General features: G+C 33.5%; 3 protein-coding genes across 4 annotated transcripts in view; 2 read left to right on the plus strand and 1 right to left on the minus strand.

Annotated features, from left to right (window-relative positions):
• The window catches only part of LOC117122371 (clarin-3-like), a 6,526-nt gene extending 3,799 nt beyond the window's left edge, over positions 1-2,727 (plus strand). For both annotated transcript variants that reach the window (XM_033267922.1, XM_033267921.1), the window contains exon 3: positions 1,126-2,727. In XM_033267922.1, coding sequence (XP_033123813.1) covers positions 1,126-1,418 — 293 coding nt within the window. In that variant the 3' untranslated portion in view covers positions 1,419-2,727. The remainder of the gene's footprint in view (positions 1-1,125) is intronic.
• Positions 2,728-2,877: 150 nt separating this feature from the next.
• On the minus strand, positions 2,878-15,871 carry LOC117122365 (M-phase inducer phosphatase 2-like). Its single transcript, XM_033267916.1, has 11 exons — positions 15,717-15,871; positions 14,662-14,890; positions 13,770-13,856; positions 10,352-10,472; positions 9,872-9,991; positions 8,630-8,737; positions 7,739-7,874; positions 6,778-7,148; positions 6,134-6,229; positions 5,224-5,450; positions 2,878-4,548 (listed from the first exon to the last, which is right to left on the minus strand). The coding sequence occupies exons 2-11, from the start codon at positions 14,799-14,801 to the stop codon at positions 4,401-4,403; spliced, it is 1,554 nt and encodes a 517-aa protein (XP_033123807.1). The 5' UTR covers positions 14,802-14,890; positions 15,717-15,871; the 3' UTR covers positions 2,878-4,400.
• A 558-nt stretch (positions 15,872-16,429) lies between these two features.
• The window catches only part of LOC117122372 (histone RNA hairpin-binding protein-like), a 6,016-nt gene continuing 3,774 nt past the window's right edge, over positions 16,430-18,671 (plus strand). The window contains exons 1-2 of the mRNA XM_033267923.1: positions 16,430-16,772; positions 18,070-18,168. Of these exons, the coding sequence (XP_033123814.1) occupies positions 16,537-16,772; positions 18,070-18,168 (335 nt within the window). The 5' untranslated portion in view covers positions 16,430-16,536. The remainder of the gene's footprint in view (positions 16,773-18,069; positions 18,169-18,671) is intronic.

Below are 18,671 nucleotides of genomic sequence, written 5' to 3' on the forward strand. Positions count from 1 at the left end.
TATCATGGGGGCCACGGTTTCTGAGTGGCATTCATTAACTTTCTCATCCATTAGTCTCCATCCCAACGCATCTTTCAGGTAGTAGTTGTTTTATGCTCCACTTGTTTTTCAAAGCCAATCATCTTGATTCACTGACAGGACTGACATATATCAAATTACCTGAACAAAGGTTGTACACTCTGGAAGTCTGAAACACAATCACATTCCCCGTCTCTTGTGACATTTATGTTATTCAGTGTTGATATCTAATGGCATAGACAAAGAAAGGTCTGTATGGTAGTCATAAATCGATGCCTGATAGTGAAAGGGTTCTATGAACAGCAAACTTGTCTTGTTTAAACATCATTCATCTATCAAACACCCTTTTGCCCATCGGGCTCCCTGAATGTTATGACTTGATTTTTTATTTTTTATTGAATTTAGTTACCTGGATACTTTCCCCCATTTTGTGCCCCTCACCCACTCAAGTAGATTGCATTTCCATTTATACATTCATATTAAAATCAGCAGGCATCATTATATTTATTACAAAAGCAATGTAATCAACCGGAAAGCTTTGATTAATATCTGTCACAACAAAAAACAATTACAGTAGTATTTTTCTCACCTCTGTCGTACCTGTTAACAAAATGGAAACACTTTAATTTTACTTTTTCTGCATTATTTCAATTTACTGAGCAGTTTATTTCCACTCACACCTAATTTCCCATTAAATGTTTAATTTCAATGTTGTTTTTAAAATAATAATAATAATCATCATCATCATCAGACCTCTAACATAAACACGAAAATAAAAACAAACATGCTCAATGTTGGTCTGGGAATAATGCAATGAAACAAACATGTTCAATTACTAAATTATATTCCAAAGAGTAATTGCCATTTGTCACCAATAAAATTACAATGAATTGTCACCAATAAAAAGACAATAATGTTACTATTACACAGGGAAGTTCTTCAGGTGACTTTACCAACAGAATAAATATATATCTGTGCATTAAGGATAACTGATGTGTGCACCAACAATGAACATGAATTTTAATGGATTTAACCAATCTTGTACTATTTGACAAGATATTTAATGAATGAGAAGTATCTAAAATGTTTTTTGTTTTGTCATTTCAGGTGCATTTTCTGCCATAGCATTATTCACATATGTTGGCTTGTACTACGAAACTCTTCAATTTAATGTTCTAAATGATGTAGACACAAAGGCACCAAATTATTTTGTAACAGAGAGTGCAGACTATGGGTACTCCTTCTGGCTACTTGTCGTCACCTTTGGCCTTTTTAGCATAAATATAATATTACTAATTATTGCTCATCTTATCAGTGACCCAAATTTTCAGTGGAGGAAGAAAGCGGAACAGGAATCAAATCAGCAAACTAGTGAAGTGGGTTTAGGTATCATGTACTAGCCCAGGTTATGGTCTAGCCCATGGAATAATGCACTAATTCATGGCAATTCAACTAGCCCAAGGCATAATGTGCAGTATAATGGGTACCTTGTATTGGCTAACAGCATCAAGTACTTGCCCAGGTCGTCAAGGTACCAGCCCAGTGTACCATGTAGTGCTAGTTCATGATGATTAGATTCACATTTTGCTTGCTTTGTTGAAAACTTATTACTGACTATAGTTGATCTGAACAAATGTCAAATAGATACTGTACTGACTTACTGAAAAATGCAGGGGTGGTGCCAGGATTTGCTCAACGGGGACGGGGGAGGGGCCGCAGGTCCCCGACAGGGGTCCATGCCCCCAGTGGGCGTGGTCAAGCTTTTATTAAAAGATTGAAAAAGGTCTAGGGGAAAATCCCCCGAAAATTTTGACAATTTAGGGGTTTCAAAGGCTTATTTAATCAATTTTAGAGTCTACTAATATGTAGAAAATACATATTATTTTTTTTTCCCCGACGAATTGTCGTTTTTTTCCCTGACAAGGGAGGGGGGGGGGGAGGCTCTCTCCGACGGTGAGACTCTGGTCCCCCCGCTGGCACCACCCCTGTAAAATGTTACCAGCTCTACCATTGAAATGGGAATGTTTAGTTCGGAAAGTCAATTTGAGTAAATGTAGGTACTGTAAACGATCTAATAAGCTTCTCTCTTAGTTAAATGCTACTCCAAAATAAGCGGCACACCATAATTCTTCTTTGTTTTCCATTGCTTCTAAAATAGATATTTCTATTTTCAATATACATTGCAATGCTACATATTACATGCCTTGATGTTTTAATAAGTCAGATGAGGCCTATGTACAACACAGATCACAATTGTAACACTCAAATAATATGTAATAAATGCTGCTTATTATGTCATTTTCAGTATTATAATTCATTTATCCTTGAATGTAAACATCCCAGATTGTCCATCTTGTTATTGGCCAATGAATAGCTTCACCTGGTAAATGTTCAAATTCTTGAAGAGCCTCATTTAATATCTAGATGCACTCATTTGGCGTTGTGTTCATGATAATAACCTTTTTCTTTATTTGTTTTATATACAAAATACAAACTGGATTCACTTTCTTTATGACAATTATGTTTGATACTTGAAATATACCTGTGATTTTTTAAAATAATTTCATTAGGTTCTACTGTGGATATTGTAGCAGTATGTATACTTTTAATTGGTTTGAAATTAAGAATTCTACAATCAATATCTATGGCTTGTTTGTCAGTATGGACAGTTTAACTAAAAGTTTTTATAGTCTCAATTTACAATAATATCTATATCTATAAATAGGACAATGAATTTTTATTGGTATTAAATGTTTAAGAAACATTCAATTATTAAATGGATCTAAATTATGTAAAATACACACATTGTACAATATTATTTAAAAAATGTTCACATTGAAATAAAGATAATCTTCAAAATCAACTTAATTTTACTCTTTATTTTCTTCCTTTCCATTCACCGCATGCAACAACTACAATGACATTACATTACCAAGTCAAAAAATAAGTTTAATCATAAGAGAAGGCAATTACCATTAGCTAATACTACTAGTGCTAAAGGCAGTACTTGGGGCAAAGGCTACCAGGAGGTACAGTGCAAGCTTCTATAACTAGCTACAAGCTACTAAAAAGAGATACAGAGTCAATGAACTTTATACAGGGGTTAAGAATACATGCTAGATTGTGAGGAGGGATAAAGAAATCTTTTTGTGGGTATACAAAACACATGATAATTTGGGAGGAGTACAAAATACAAGGGTGGTTAGGATCTGATGGATATAAGCAAAAGTAGCCAATCCTGCATTTAGGACTGTGTAGTGTGGAGGTTTGTAGTATCGCACACATGTTAACAGCCTCAATAGTAGTACTGTACATGCAAGTACAATTAATTCATTTAACACCATCAACTCTCTATTTTCCTTCAAATACTATTGTTTATTAATACTTGGTGATTTCTGCAACTGATATTTTTTTTAAAAGAAATACAATAATACAACTTAATACTTAGAAGACTCCTGTATATATATATTTTTATTTTTAATTAATTAATAATGAATAAATATTACATTTGTACATAATATCAGGTATTCTGACATGCAACATGTTATTTGCCTTTGAATGAATCAATATTTATATTTACATGATTTTGATTTTTTGTCATATAAATACCTGAGTTTACTCTGACAAAATATTTCACAGAAAACTATATAATAACTTACAAAACAGAATATCTTTGAGTAAATCTGTTAAAACTAATCTAAAAGAGTGTGTTCTAAATGTGGACTTGTAGAAAACAAACTCCAATATAAATGTTGTTAATAAAAAACCATATCTGAAAGCTTTCCTTCTACAGTAGATTTAACTGGGTCCCCCATGAATATTTAAGCATGTTTCCAATATAAAAATTAACAACTTTCGGTGTTTTTTTCCACGCACTACATCTTTCTGTCAACCTGGCTTATTATTACAACTGTGGTTAGTCTGTCTCCTCTTTCCCTCATAGGACTTATTGTCCTAGGGCAGTCATTTTCCCTGAATTCTGCAAATGCAAACTTGATTATAGTGACATGCATCACATTTGTTGCACATTATGTTATCACAACTGTATAATTACGATATAAAAATACTACACAATTATATATACTAATAATTAACATAATAAAAAAATGATGCCATTTGATGTTCTGGAACAGACATGAGGTAGAAGTTTCCAATAGCCTCATAAATTAATATCAATTTGCATCTCATTGCCCTTTTTTTAAATAACATAAATGCCTAAAAACACAAGAAAGACACACCTAAGTAAATCTAAACATAAACATTTGCAAAAATTATAGTTACTTTAATGGCTGAAACTGAATAAAGAAGCCCAGAACTGGCATCAGTCAGCTGCACCACAGAAAACATTTGTTAGCAAAATTCTTAAGCGAATCAGTTGTGCGTTAATTTTCTTGAGAGCGCGAGTGTTTTAATCGACTTCGCTCTCCTGCCCATGACTTTGATTTGGCCCTGAAATGCTTGAGGTCTTCGCTATGATGTTTGTCAAGCATTTCTCTGTAACTCTGAGGCTCGCACAAACCCTGCAGATGAAATTAATGAATTGGAAGGTTAAAATCTTTGTCACCTACAGCAGCTTCACTCAAAGGGTTGTGTAGCATATCAACTTATGCAAAAATAGTGTTGTAATGCCCCATTAATAAAGAGGTAGGTACTAGCCAATTAATTATGGTATTACTATACCTCATAAATATTAATTAAGTAATAACAAAATTTCATTGATCAATTGCAGTCAGTATGTGGTTAGTTCTGAGTACTTCCTGTCTCTTATACACATCTAGATGTGTATAAGAGACAGGTTTAACTAAAAGTTTTTATAGTCTCAATTTACAATAATATCTATATCTATAAATAGGACAATGAATTTTTATTGGTATTAAATGTTTAAGAAACATTCAATTATTAAATGGATCTAAATTATGTAAAATACACACATTGTACAATATTATTTAAAAAATGTTCACATTGAAATAAAGATAATCTTCAAAATCAACTTAATTTTACTCTTTATTTTCTTCCTTTCCATTCACCGCATGCAACAACTACAATGACATTACATTACCAAGTCAAAAAATAAGTTTAATCATAAGAGAAGGCAATTACCATTAGCTAATACTACTAGTGCTAAAGGCAGTACTTGGGGCAAAGGCTACCAGGAGGTACAGTGCAAGCTTCTATAACTAGCTACAAGCTACTAAAAAGAGATACAGATATGTTTCCATTTTTTGTCTGCAAAATATTTTGATTAAAATAACATTGTGAATTAGGCGTACCTTGATATGGCCACCCTCGTACTCATAAGGGTACCGACAGTCCACAATATGGTACTCTCCTATTTCGTCAGCGAATTCGTTGTTTATTAATCGACCTAAAGTGTTTGGAGAAATACACTTAAGGTCTCGGTGTTTACCAGGAAGAAGAGGTAGGCAGTATGGCTGTTGGGACAAATATGAATCAAAAGAGAAAAAGAAAAATGCTTTAATAAGCATGTAGATTAAACATATTAACAAAATCATTATTGTTCCTATTTGAATATTATATTAGCTAATATTGATACTGCAATAATTGCCTTTAACCAACACAAGTGGAGGCGTATCTCTATACTTTCATGTGATTTACTATTATTCATTACGTATTACATAATACCTTGAGAAAAAGATGCATCCTAATTGGAAAACCTAAAGGTGTAAACCACTTGACCTCATAGCTCAGTTGGTAGAGGTCTTGTGTTCGAATCAGATGGGGACGTTTTTCTCAAATATTTATTACAATATTTGTGTATTTTGTAATTATTATGAAAATCTAATAACCATACCAACAGATGATTTTAAACTATTATTTACATAAATTTATCTATAATGTTACAATAACAAAAAAAAAACCTTGTGATTTTAATAGTGCAGTACCATTTACTTACTAAATCATTTTACCTTCACTTTGACTGGTCGTCTAGTAGGTTATACATTTTACCCCTTTACATTTCACTTTCAATTTTTGGTTCCTTCTTTCTGTAGAGCCTTAAGCACTACTGCAGTGGGTATGTGCGCTTTATTAATCTTATTATTATTATTTATTTTATTGTCCCTTAGTTTCGTAGGTAATATATTTAACCCCTTACCTTTGACTGGTCACCTAACAGGTCTGGTTGGTCTGCTGGCCTAGTGTAAGGTGACAACATTGATTGGGACCGCTCTAGTTTACGAGGGATTATGGGCTGAAGAGAAAAATAGACTTTACATCAAATATGATGTAAGCATGAAAGTATGCACACTTGGGCAATTCATTCAAAGTGAATTTAAATATGATGTAAGCATGAAAGTATGCACACTTGGGCAATTCATTCAAAGTGAATTTGGAAAACTATGTAATTCATCACAATCTACATTTTACAATAAAAATAATGTTTAGTAAAAAAACATTTTTGTGTTGTAGAAAACAAAATCATTCTCTTTTTCCGCAATAGCAAAAACAGATACAAAACAAGAAAGAAAAACACAAAACAAGGGGAAAACAGGGATAAAGGTGCAAAGATGTTGCAACTAAATCAATGTGAATGTTGGTCTCCCAAAATACTGTTTTCAAACACCAATATTGGCAAAAAAAAAAAACACCCCAAGTTAAACATCAATACTGTATACATTTTTTTAAAGCTCATAAAAAATTAACATTGACGTTTGAAAATCAACACTTACATTATCATGAAAAACAAAAACCTGCTAAAAAGCACAACATGAACAAAGGGGAGCCAAAGTGAACACTCACGTCAGTTGTTTGTGTCTTGAAACAACCACTGTCAATGGAAGAACTGCGTGGCTTCTTACGCTGGATGGGACTTGGGTGGTCCCTCGGTCTTTCGCTTCTCTTCAGAAAGGAACATGATTGAATGCTTGGTTGACTGGGAACTTTGAATATACTTCGTCTTACTCCACGAGCTGCAGGTATAGCAACAGGTGTGTTGCCGTCCATCTTATTGATACTAATGGGCTGCAGAGGGCCCGGTGGAGTGACTTTTGTTTTTGAAGTTGGAGAACACTTCTTTATAAGGGGCTTTGTTATAAGGTTATCCAAACCAGATGGAGCAGAAGTTTTGTTTGGCTTAAAAAATAAAATAAATGATAAAAGTTTAGTGAAATCTTAAAAGCAATGACTACTGTGAATCATTCACTGCGAGTTGCATCATAGTTAACATTTTAATATGCTGTAGTAATAATTATCTTTTTGAGGTACGGAATAATTAACTATGGCAATAGCAAATATGCCCACCGGCAAGATTTTTTACGAGAACCCCACAAATACAAACCCAACTTATTAAAGAATCTGTTGGGAAGCTACAGTAATTTCCACTGTTTACCTACATGTCCATACCATAGTCTAGTAAACAAGTAACAATATACCATAAAACCTTGAATAGTAGCCCTGGGCTTATTTTTTTTTTAGAACCCTTAAATGGGCTTCTTTTTGAGATTACTTTTGCAAACTAAAGAGGGGGCTTCTTTTCAAAACGAATGCTGAAAAATATTTGGAATTGCTACTACAGTATACAACATTCCAACTATGGATACTGTTGTATTTTTTTACTTCAACCATGCTAGTGCAATAAAATAATACTGATACTGACACACTATCATAATCATCAAAGATAACGTCAGTCTGAATGTAAGTACTATCTCGAAAAGAAGCCAATACTAAGATGTGTATAAGAGACAGGCAACAGGTGTGTTGCCGTCCATCTTATTGATACTAATGGGCTGCAGAGGGCCCGGTGGAGTGACTTTTGTTTTTGAAGTTGGAGAACACTTCTTTATAAGGGGCTTTGTTATAAGGTTATCCAAACCAGATGGAGCAGAAGTTTTGTTTGGCTTAAAAAATAAAATAAATGATAAAAGTTTAGTGAAATCTTAAAAGCAATGACTACTGTGAATCATTCACTGCGAGTTGCATCATAGTTAACATTTTAATTTGCTGTAGTAATAATTATCTTTTTGAGGTACGGAATAATTAACTATGGCAATAGCAAATATGCCCACCGGCAGGATTTTTACGAGAACCCCACAAATACAAACCCAACTTATTAAAGAATCTGTTGGGAAGCTACAGTAATTTCCACTGTTTACTTACATGTCCATACCATAGTCTAGTAAACAAGTAACAATATACCATAAAACCTTGAATAGTAGCCCTGGGCTTATTTTTTTTTTAGAACCTTTAAATGGGCTTCTTTTTGAGATTACTTTTGCAAACTAAAGAGGGGGCTTCTTTTCGAAACGAATGCTGAAAAATATTTGGAATTGCTACTACAGTATACAACATATTCAAACTATGGATACTGTTGTATTTTTTTTACTTCAACTATGCTAGTGCAATAAAATAATACTGATACTGACACACTATCATAATCATCAAAGATAACGTCAGTCTGAATGTAAGTACTATCTCGAAAAGAAGCCCATACTATCTTGTAGAAGCCCAGGGCTTCTTTTCGAGATGAGCTTCTTCTTGAGATTAAGCTTACTGGACTCCTTTTTGAGGTTTTATGGCAGTCAAGCATTACTAAATATACTTAAATTCACTACAATTCATGACAATTGAGAAAATTATGCAAATGACATCATACCTCAGTATTTTCTGAATCCATGAATTCTAGGAAGCCATCATCCTCTTCCTCCTCACTATTGGTCAATGCACATGTCTTCAATTTTACATCACCATCATCATCTTTAAACTGTGCGGAGGAAGTTTTTTTTTTTTTTTAAAATTTTATACCGTAATTTACATTTATTTATTTTTATTTCAACAATATTTAAAAGGGTAACTCTTCCAGCTTCTTAAACTTTTGCAAAGCTGTCCAAAGCCTCAAGAACCAGTAAATAACAAATCTCAATGTAAAATTTCTATTATCATAATATGTTAGCTTCATACTAAATAAGTAGGGTGATAATTTTTTTTTTTAGATTGATAATCACTATTCATCAGATGTAGACAGACAAACAGCAGGTAGCCTGCCAGTAACAGGATGGAATACAATTAACCATTATCTAAAATTTTAAAATAAATTGAATTAAAAAGAAAGAAAGAAACAAACAGAAAAAAACAATAAAGAAAAAACAATAAAGAAAAACAATAAAGAAATTTTTAAAAAACAGTAAAGGAATAAACAGAATATTTTAAAAGGCAATATAGATTTGAAGAATATATGTACAAAGACAAGGTTTCTATATAAAACAAAGAAAAATTGAAAAAGATACAACTTTGGATAGGATTAATTTTGAATTGGATTTATTCAGTGTAAACACCAAGGATAGCCCACGAAAGTCTAGAAGACTTATTTCCAGTGGGGTCCTTCTGGTGGTGATTGGGAAGTACACCAGGAGACAACCCCCTACTCTTTTCCAAAGAGTGTACTTCGTTCTTTAACGTGCACATAAGCCACATATACACACGGGACCAACGCCTTAAACGTCTCATCCGAAAGACGGTGCACTATTGTAACTTGTGTTTCAGCCCTACAGCTGAAACACAAGGAGAGGCAGCGATGGGAATTGAACTGGGGACCTAGATATCTCCACACACAGTGGCTACCACCAGATTAGCCGACTGAGCTAAGCTGCTCTCAACTTAAACCACCTAAAAATTAACAAACCATGCACATTATTATTATTATCATCGTTATATAAAAATTTTAATATACTAGTTCTATGTTTTAATGCCTACAACAGCAAACAGATTTTCTCATAATCCATAAACCATCACTTCACAAACCATAACTTAACTTATAAAGGAACATATTTTACAGAACATCATTTCATGTTGGATGAGAATGAAATAAAAAAGGTATATACATCTCACGTTGACTTACAAGGTTTGCAGGTGCTGAGATGGAGCGGAAAGGCTGGACCTTTCCAGCAGGAATACAAGGTTTGGTAAACGTGGACATATCCTTGTTAGTGGTGTTCTGATTCACAACAGATATTTCATCCTACGAAGAAAAAACATGATGGAATCACCAGCAGAGGACACAACTGTTTTGAAATATGAACCTACATTATCACTATCACCACTGATATTATCACTATCACCACTGATATTATCACTATCACCACTGATATTATCACTATCACCACTGATATTATCACTATCACCACTGATATTATCACTATCACCACTGATATTATCAATATCACCACTGATATTATCACTATCACCATTGCCAGTCATTATCACCACCGCCATTATCACTATAACTACGGCCATTATCACTAACACCACCGCCATTATCACTATCACCACCGGCATTATTTATAATCATTCCACATCCTGAATAGTAGAGTTTACATACCTTAATTTCATCTCCGTCGTCATTTTCACTAAAGAACTTGGGCATTGAAAACACTGGGGTTACTGGAGGTGGGCTGTAGGTGGGTGGCTCTGAAATGGTTCTTAGTAAGCGCCTAGCATGGCTGAAACATAAATGATTTGCCTGGGTATTTATTTATGCAGATGGTATCCCAGGTGCTCTATAGCCTATCATAGTCTGTTTTGGGGGTACAGTATTTAGTACAGGGAAAACTTTTGGAGAAACTCTCAGAATCATAAGAATTTAATTTTTCCTGGCTTAGCTTTTTCTAGATCGTTATCATTTTTAAAACATATTACATTATAGCTTAGTTTAGAGTGAAGTTGACTAAAATGTTTTGATTTCTATAGCAATTTTTATAACTATAGCACTAGGGTATACATTAAATAAATGTTTGTTTGTACTATGCATTTCATATGCATAGTCTTATATTGTTAAAGAGAAAACAAATTTCCATGTCATACTGTATAATAAAAATATAAACCTATCTCATTATGGCCCTGTCACACCTTGACGATTTAACCCGCGTATGTTGACGTATGAAAAAAATGGCGAATACGCTGGCGTATGTCAAATAAGTTATTGGTAAGTTTTGTATAAGTTAAGAGCACGCTGGTATACGTCCTAGTAAGGCGAGTACTTTGAAAAATTTTGTGCATGCACAAAACTTTTCGACGTATGCCAGCGTATGGCTCGCTCGTATGTGGAACATACATGGGCCATAAGCTGTAGGTAAGTTAAGCGATCCATGGTGGTTCCTTTATTTATTTAAAATTCCAGGATCCATGATCTACCACTGATAACATTCAATATAATCAGTTCTTATTCTAACCATGGAGGAAATATTTCCTCCATATTCTAACTGCCCATTGTTTGCCTCTAGATTTTCAACAACAAAAAATGCAATGTTCTCTTGTTGCTACAACAGTATTCTAACCGCCTTTTGCTGATCCCTCAAATTTTCAACAACAAAAAATACAAAGTTTTGTTGTTACCACAACAGGCTTTTCATTCTAACTGCCCATTGTGGATCCCTCTGATTTTCAACAATAAAAAATAAAATACAAATGTTTGTTGTTACTACAAACAGGCTTGTTATTCTAACTGCCTATTATTTCTCTCAGCCATTCAACAAGAAGAAATACAATGGTGTCTTTTTTTACAACAGGCGGCAGGACTACGTTTGTAGACAATTTTAGTTTTGTTTAATGTTTTGTTATTATTATCTTTTGTTTATTGATATTTTCATGTTATGTATGTAATGTATGATAGTTCCAAGCTAAGTATCAAAATTCAATATTTCGACATTAATTATGTCATCATCATTTGTATGTATTAAACTATCTTATCTGAGATTAATCAATGGACCTTTCGACTAAATGTTGGCACTGTCTAAAAAACAGAAATTGGTAATTAACTCCAAAGATGGGGTGACCAGAAGGTTTGGAAAACATATCATGAATTTAGCATCATTAGGAACATTTTAAATACATTCCAGAAGCAAACAAATGGTGATTATGATAATTATTATAAGATTCAATAATGAGATAATATGTAAGAGTAAATTACAAAAAATTAGACAAAAAATAGATTAAAAATATCCAATTTTGTCTTGATTAGGTACTGAAATAAGGGAGATGGGGCACAAAGTGACAACTAAGCTTAATATAAGACATAGGTTAACAGTGTTCTCCAAATTGAAAATTTTTACTGGTAAATTTGTCCATGTAGAGCCAGCTAAAGTGTGCAATGTAAGGTATTGCCACTTTTAAGTGACGTTAAATGGCTTAAAAAAACAATACATAATCATAGCTTAGGTTGGAATGATGTTCGTTTATTGAAAGAAGGCCAGCCTATGCCTAATAAGTGATTTTTTTATTCTACCAACACATAATTTTTACTGGTTGGTCAGTTATTTTTACTAGTAAAATTGACGGCTAAAACAGCTTCAGGAGAATACTGGGTTAAGCTGCAAGGTAGAAATGTACAGTACTCCAAGACGTCATCAGAAGATATTGGTCTACACCACCCAAGACAGGACTGGAGGTACAAAGATCAGAAAATGTATTAAGTAGTAATGTTGAATGGAAAGCCATGTTGTTGAGTTGAATAATATTAATTACTGCATGGCAGGCCTAATGCAGGGCATTATTGATTAGGGCTAAATCTGTCTATGAGGAACCGCAAAGCACAGTGCAGAAACTAAGACTAACACAAAGCAGATATCCTTGCCATTGTTTTAGGGATTTGCTTTAGTTGAGAAAATAAAGCTGGGTAGTGGTAACACAGCTGTCAACCTGATACATATATTCTTCTGATAAATAAAAACATTGTATCTAATGAAGCTTCTGCAGCAGGTAATCTAGTTAACTGTATTATAAAATCAGGAATAAGTCCATTAGTACAAGCTATTACTACTGTACACTGTTTCCACCAGAGCTAAGCTCCATTACAATTATGTCCATAACTAACTCTAGTTTTTAATAAATCTACACTGGAAACTAACAGTGAAAAAGTATCTTCAAGAAAAATGGGTTATACAGAAAGCAAAAAGAGTTCCTGTGTACCTAGAAGATAAAATGGTGCAGAACTATGCACCTGGTATGCAAAATATTAAGAATCAAGGAGTTTAGAGATTGTCCAAAATAAAGATGAATAAAAATATATTATCTTTCAACACGCAATAGGTTTTTACTGAGGGTTTCAAGCAGGAACTGTATTCTAAAATAGCTCAACACAAAGCTTTAATGATAAATAACAAAGGATTTGTTTTATAGGTCTGCAAAATGTTTGCACATAAATAAGCAACAGTTAGCGCTGGATGTACAATTCTGAACCACCATCAATCTGAAACCATGATTTATCAATGGTGGTAAAGATACCAACAATTAAAAAGTGTTTATATTTTAATAAATATTTTTGGAGGGTGGCAGGCTTTCAGAATATGTCATGCCTTAGATATACATTAATCGATGTGAACACCAAGGGAAACCCACAGAAATCCAAAGACATATTTTCAATGGGGTCCATCTGGTAGTGGCAATAAACTAGGAAACAAATCTGTATCTTTTCCGAAGAGTGTAGTGCATCATTTAACATGCTCATGGGCAATATTGCATGAGACCAAACAGCTTAAACGTCTCTAAACGATGTGCACAAAAGGAGAACAGCGGATGGAATTGAACTGGGTACCAAAGGTTAAAAACGGACATCCATAGTTTAGCGCACACACACACAAGCTAACTTTTGCTGAGCTATGCATTAAGATTAATAATCTTCTGGTAATATTTGGCCATTAATGTCTTAATTAATGGAGCAGTGTGCAAGTCTATCTATTCTAATAAGACTTGCACATACAGTGTAAATGAACTACTGTATTATGGTACACTGCTACAATTATTAATTACCTGCGTCAGAGCTTAAAGATGATCTAGATGATGCTGGTGATTCACACAAAGACAGACGTCTTCTTGGTGTTCCCCCAGCACTGCAAAAATGAAATCAACCTTTGATTACTTAGGTTATAAATATGATACTAGTCAAGATTTCTCTTATTAGATTGATTCAAGTTACAAATTAGAAAACACAATTAGTACTGCACACTATTTTACAATTGTTATAAAGTATCTACAACTATGTTCATTATTATCCGTAAATGGTAGAAATAATTTAAATAAAACCACATTATACTTTTAACCCATTAGTTGAAGAGTAATGTACACTCTGCTTTATGTGGATCATTAAAACCATAATTTAATAATACAGTTGAACTTGCCTAAGTTAAATCCAAAATGCCATTGAAATATTGTTCAACTTAGATAAAATTTGACTTACAGATTGTTAATAATGGAAAACACATTAATTTGGCATGTACAATAAGATCAACTTAGAAATTATTCAACTATTATTATTATTATTAACTGTAGTAATTTCACTTTGAAAGAAACACATTATTATTTATACTTCCTTGAGTTTTATGTGAATCAAATGTTTGAATCAGTTTTGCTTGATTATTTGAAAAAAAATACATGAAATAAACCTTGGTCTACACTTAACATATAAATAATACAATATCATCATAAGCACCCTCTGAGCTGAGACATTATTATACTGTTAACAAAAAGAGGACCCATACTGATACAGTATTTCATTTTTTTATTAGAAGTCTGATCCCCTGATGTTCTACGGAAAAAAATAAATATTGAAAATCAATATGGGTTTTCTTAATGTTTGTGTTTTTAAGAGTGTACAATTTTTATTACATATATAATGGTTTATAAATTTCAACGTACCACGACAGACCAATCAGACTGTGTGCAAGGCTACTCATTGGCGATTCTACAGCATTTTTGCTAAAGCAAGGGGAGCATACATCTTTAGCTGCAAGTGATAAAGACAACCTTTTCTTAACAGGAACTGGTGTTTCCTCCATTTTTTCAGGAAACTATCTGCTTGTGGCAAACTTTAGTTAATTTAAGATTGCTTTTTTGAATGGCAATCCAACAGCTTAAATGGTGCTATCTGAAAGAGAACAAACATATAAGTTAGTAAATGTTCTACCCAAGCTAGGCCTTGCCTAGGTTAGTTAATTTGTAGTAGTCAAGCCAGATCCTACAGTATTCCTAAAATAGACTAGCCTGTTAAAATGATAAATTCAATATAACGGTACCACTAGCCTTCTCAGGTCCTAATAGTACACTAGGTAGATTATTAAATGTGTAAGTTTTAGGCGTTAAGCCTTTTAGACCCACCAACAGCATCCAAGCATTTCTTGAAAGTGTTCACAAAAACAACAGATAATAATAACTTCTGGAAGATATTTTAAAAGTAAAACCAAAGTTCCTGTGGGTGAAATAGTACAAAATATTATTAAGGCCTGATTGAAAATATTATTTTATTCATTATTTTGTAATCACAAACCCTACCTACCTGCGAATACCCTACCTAGGCCTCTACTAGCCTAGTAATAGTAGTAGTCTAGAACTGAAGGCCTAGCATAGGGCTAGGCCTGGCTAGGCTGGACTGCAGGCCTAGGCTAGGCTAGGGCCTATATTATAATTATATTTATACTATATTATAGGTCTAGCCTACTATGGCTACTACTACTATATGTATGTACAGATCAGCTGTTGCTATAGCCGGCTGAAATTAGGACTAGTAGTTTATCAGATGTCAGCCTAGCTAGGCCTACCCTAGGTCAAACACCCCGTTTTCTAGCCACTGACAAGCAGGAATTTACTGCTCAATCCCCGGCGCCTGGTGGTGAAATCCACATATTTTGTATACACATGACAAAAAGACAGAGCAAACAGTCAGTAGTTAAAAGCATTGCTATGGCTAAACATACTTGCTTCAACCAATATTATAAACTATTCGTAATTTGTCTCCGTTTACAACAAGTGAAAGATAGTAAAAAATGAACAAACTATCTCATCAAGATGCTCCTCCAATTGTTTACCGCCATTCATTTGAAACATAACAAGGGAAATCAAGGGAAAGGGCAACCTTCTCTAAAATCGCTACACGCATGCGCAAACTTTATTGCTCAGTCCATTTCAACCGAGATTCAAGAATACAGACTGTAGTAGTAGTAAGTGTAGTAAGTACAGTACCACATTTTAAAAATATATATTTATTTAAAAACTTTGATCTTGATTATGATTATTAATCAAAAGCAAAGTAATAAATATATAACCTTAAAACAAATAGTTTTTTAATTATAGGTGAGGATATGTAACAATTGAATTACCCACCCCCGGCAGAAAATAGATTATACTTCACAATGTAGCAAATAAAAACAAAATTTTCATTGCAAAATAGTAGAAACCCACTTCTGTGTAATACATCAATATATAAATAGAATGATATTTGTACATACAGGAATTATCAATCTCCATGGTGCAAAAACGTCAATGCTCTCCTCCTCCTCCTACCTACCCTTGCTTAAGAAGCTCATTAATATGGATGATGAATATGCAATAGGCCCTAGGTAGGTACACTTTCTTTTGAACCTACTCTTTGACCTCATCGTCATCGCTGGATTTCGCGCGAAATTTGACGGCGGTAATCTTTTAACGAAGATCACTGTACTGATTCGAAAACAACTTTTATATTTATCGGACTTATTTTATAGTGTAAAAACAATTTGTTATCTCTTAGTTGTGGAAATGATTGGTTCAAGTACAGGTAACATTGGTACTGATTGTGAAGATATGCCAAGAAGTTCAAAATCTAGGCCGATATCGTCTAGGCCTAGGCTAGGAGGACCAAGAAGAATGAATGAAAGAGACCAGGCGCCAAACGGCCATCAGTTTTACCACCCATCAGATTCAAGTAAGCCTAGGCATAGTAGACCTAGGCCTAGACAACCAACCCAGCGAAGGGTTGACAACATATCTTCAAGGTTTGTTATTTTTTTTTTATAACCTATGTTAGTAGGACAAGGGCCTAGGGCCTACTAGGCCTAGATTATAATTAATTGTATATATATAGGCTAGGCCTAGGCCTAGTTGTATTAATAATAAATTATATTTATTAATATTATTCAATCCTTCTTGAGCATTATTCACTCAGTGACAATTTAATTAATAACTGGTAATTTTAACATCCATGTTGATCAGCGTGACAATTCTCACACTCTTCAATTTTATGAATTTACGTCATTTACAGTACCATTTGTAAATGATGACACTATTGGTAAACTCATTATGTCAATGCCTGATAAAAGTTGTGAACTTGATCCTATTCCAACTAAAATTTTCCACTCCATCAATTGTGCAATGGTGCCCATTTTAAGAACTATTGTTAATTTATCATTATCTAGCTGTGTTTTTCCTGAAGTCCTTAAAGCTGGACTTATTCGTCCGCTTCTTAAGAAACCTAATTACCGCCCTGTAACAAATAATGCATTTCTTTCCAAGGTAATAAAAAAAAATGTTGTTATTTTTTACTTATACTGTATATAAATACATGGGTTCACATGTACAATTACTATCTTTAAAAAAAATAAGATGGTCCAAATGCGTATATATAATGTCTAATGAAAGGCATTATCTAGCAGAACAACTACCAGAGCCTAAGGCTAAAGGGCGGTTCGATGGACCCCAATACAAGAACCTGAATGTTAAACAGGACGCTATAAAGAAAAAAAGATGATGCTGAATTTTGTTGTTGGATGTTTCATTGGAAAATTCTGATCCGAATTATAAGACTTAAATTCAAGAATTAAAAAAATAGAGACACTGGTAATTTATTACTGATTTCAAAAATTTTTATATTATGTATTTAAGACATACTGTAAGGCTTTTTTAGCTGTTGGATGATGTTTGAAATAAAACAAATAAAATTATTTCTTCTTTACAAACGTTTATTTATGATGACGTAGGACCTATGATAGGCCTACCAAACTACAGGAAATAGGTAACATGGGAACGGGCATGGAAAGCGTCACACCAATATTTTTTATAAGCGCTGAAGCCTCCAAAAAATGTATAAGTGCAGCGGCATTTATTCAAGCATTTATGGTACATGTTTATTATATTTTTATATAAATTACAAATTTGCAGTGAAATCAGTTCTTGTTTTTAGAAGTGCAGTCAAATTTCTTGTTCTAAAAATGTTATTTTCATTTAAAAATTTACTATACTACTGTACATGTCATTACAACTTTGGAAAAATGTGTTGGTTTCTGTCTCTTTTAGAGGTCGGAGAACTGAACATGGAAGTGGCAAGAAAGATCGTGATAGGAGTCCAAGAAGACATCTGAACAGAACTACATCACTTCATAGCAAATCTGAAGAGTAAGAAAAACTGAACCTAAATTAGTACAATTCTGGGTAGAAAGTAAATGCAAAGGAAAAATATTCTCCAGTAAAAACTGCACCTGATAAAGCCAGCATAGACTGCTGGCAGAATCTTGTGAAGAAATAGGCCTACTACTAGTTAAAGTCAATGTTTCATTTTATATAGTTATACCTGACTAATATGACAGACTCGACCTACTTTTACAGTAAAAATAATGTCTCATTTAATTCTCCATATTATTACAACTACAGTACGGTAGTATGTACGTAATCAAGTTACTGTAGTCCACTTTCAATGAATTTTCATAATAAAATAATAATTAAAGCAGAACATGATCAATTGACCAATTGTAGTCAAGATTCCAGTGTTACAAGTGTATACTAGAAAGTATAATACATACTCCAAGTATTGAAATACACGCCATCGTGTTGGGATTCAATATTTCGACATTAATTATGTCATCATCATTCCTGATGATGACATAATTAATGTCGAAATA

Source organism: Anneissia japonica, unplaced genomic scaffold, assembly GCF_011630105.1.
Source record: "Anneissia japonica isolate Jap-2015-1 unplaced genomic scaffold, ASM1163010v1 scaffold288121_len269371_cov247, whole genome shotgun sequence".
Classification (NCBI taxonomy): Eukaryota; Metazoa; Echinodermata; class Crinoidea; order Comatulida; family Comatulidae; genus Anneissia; species Anneissia japonica.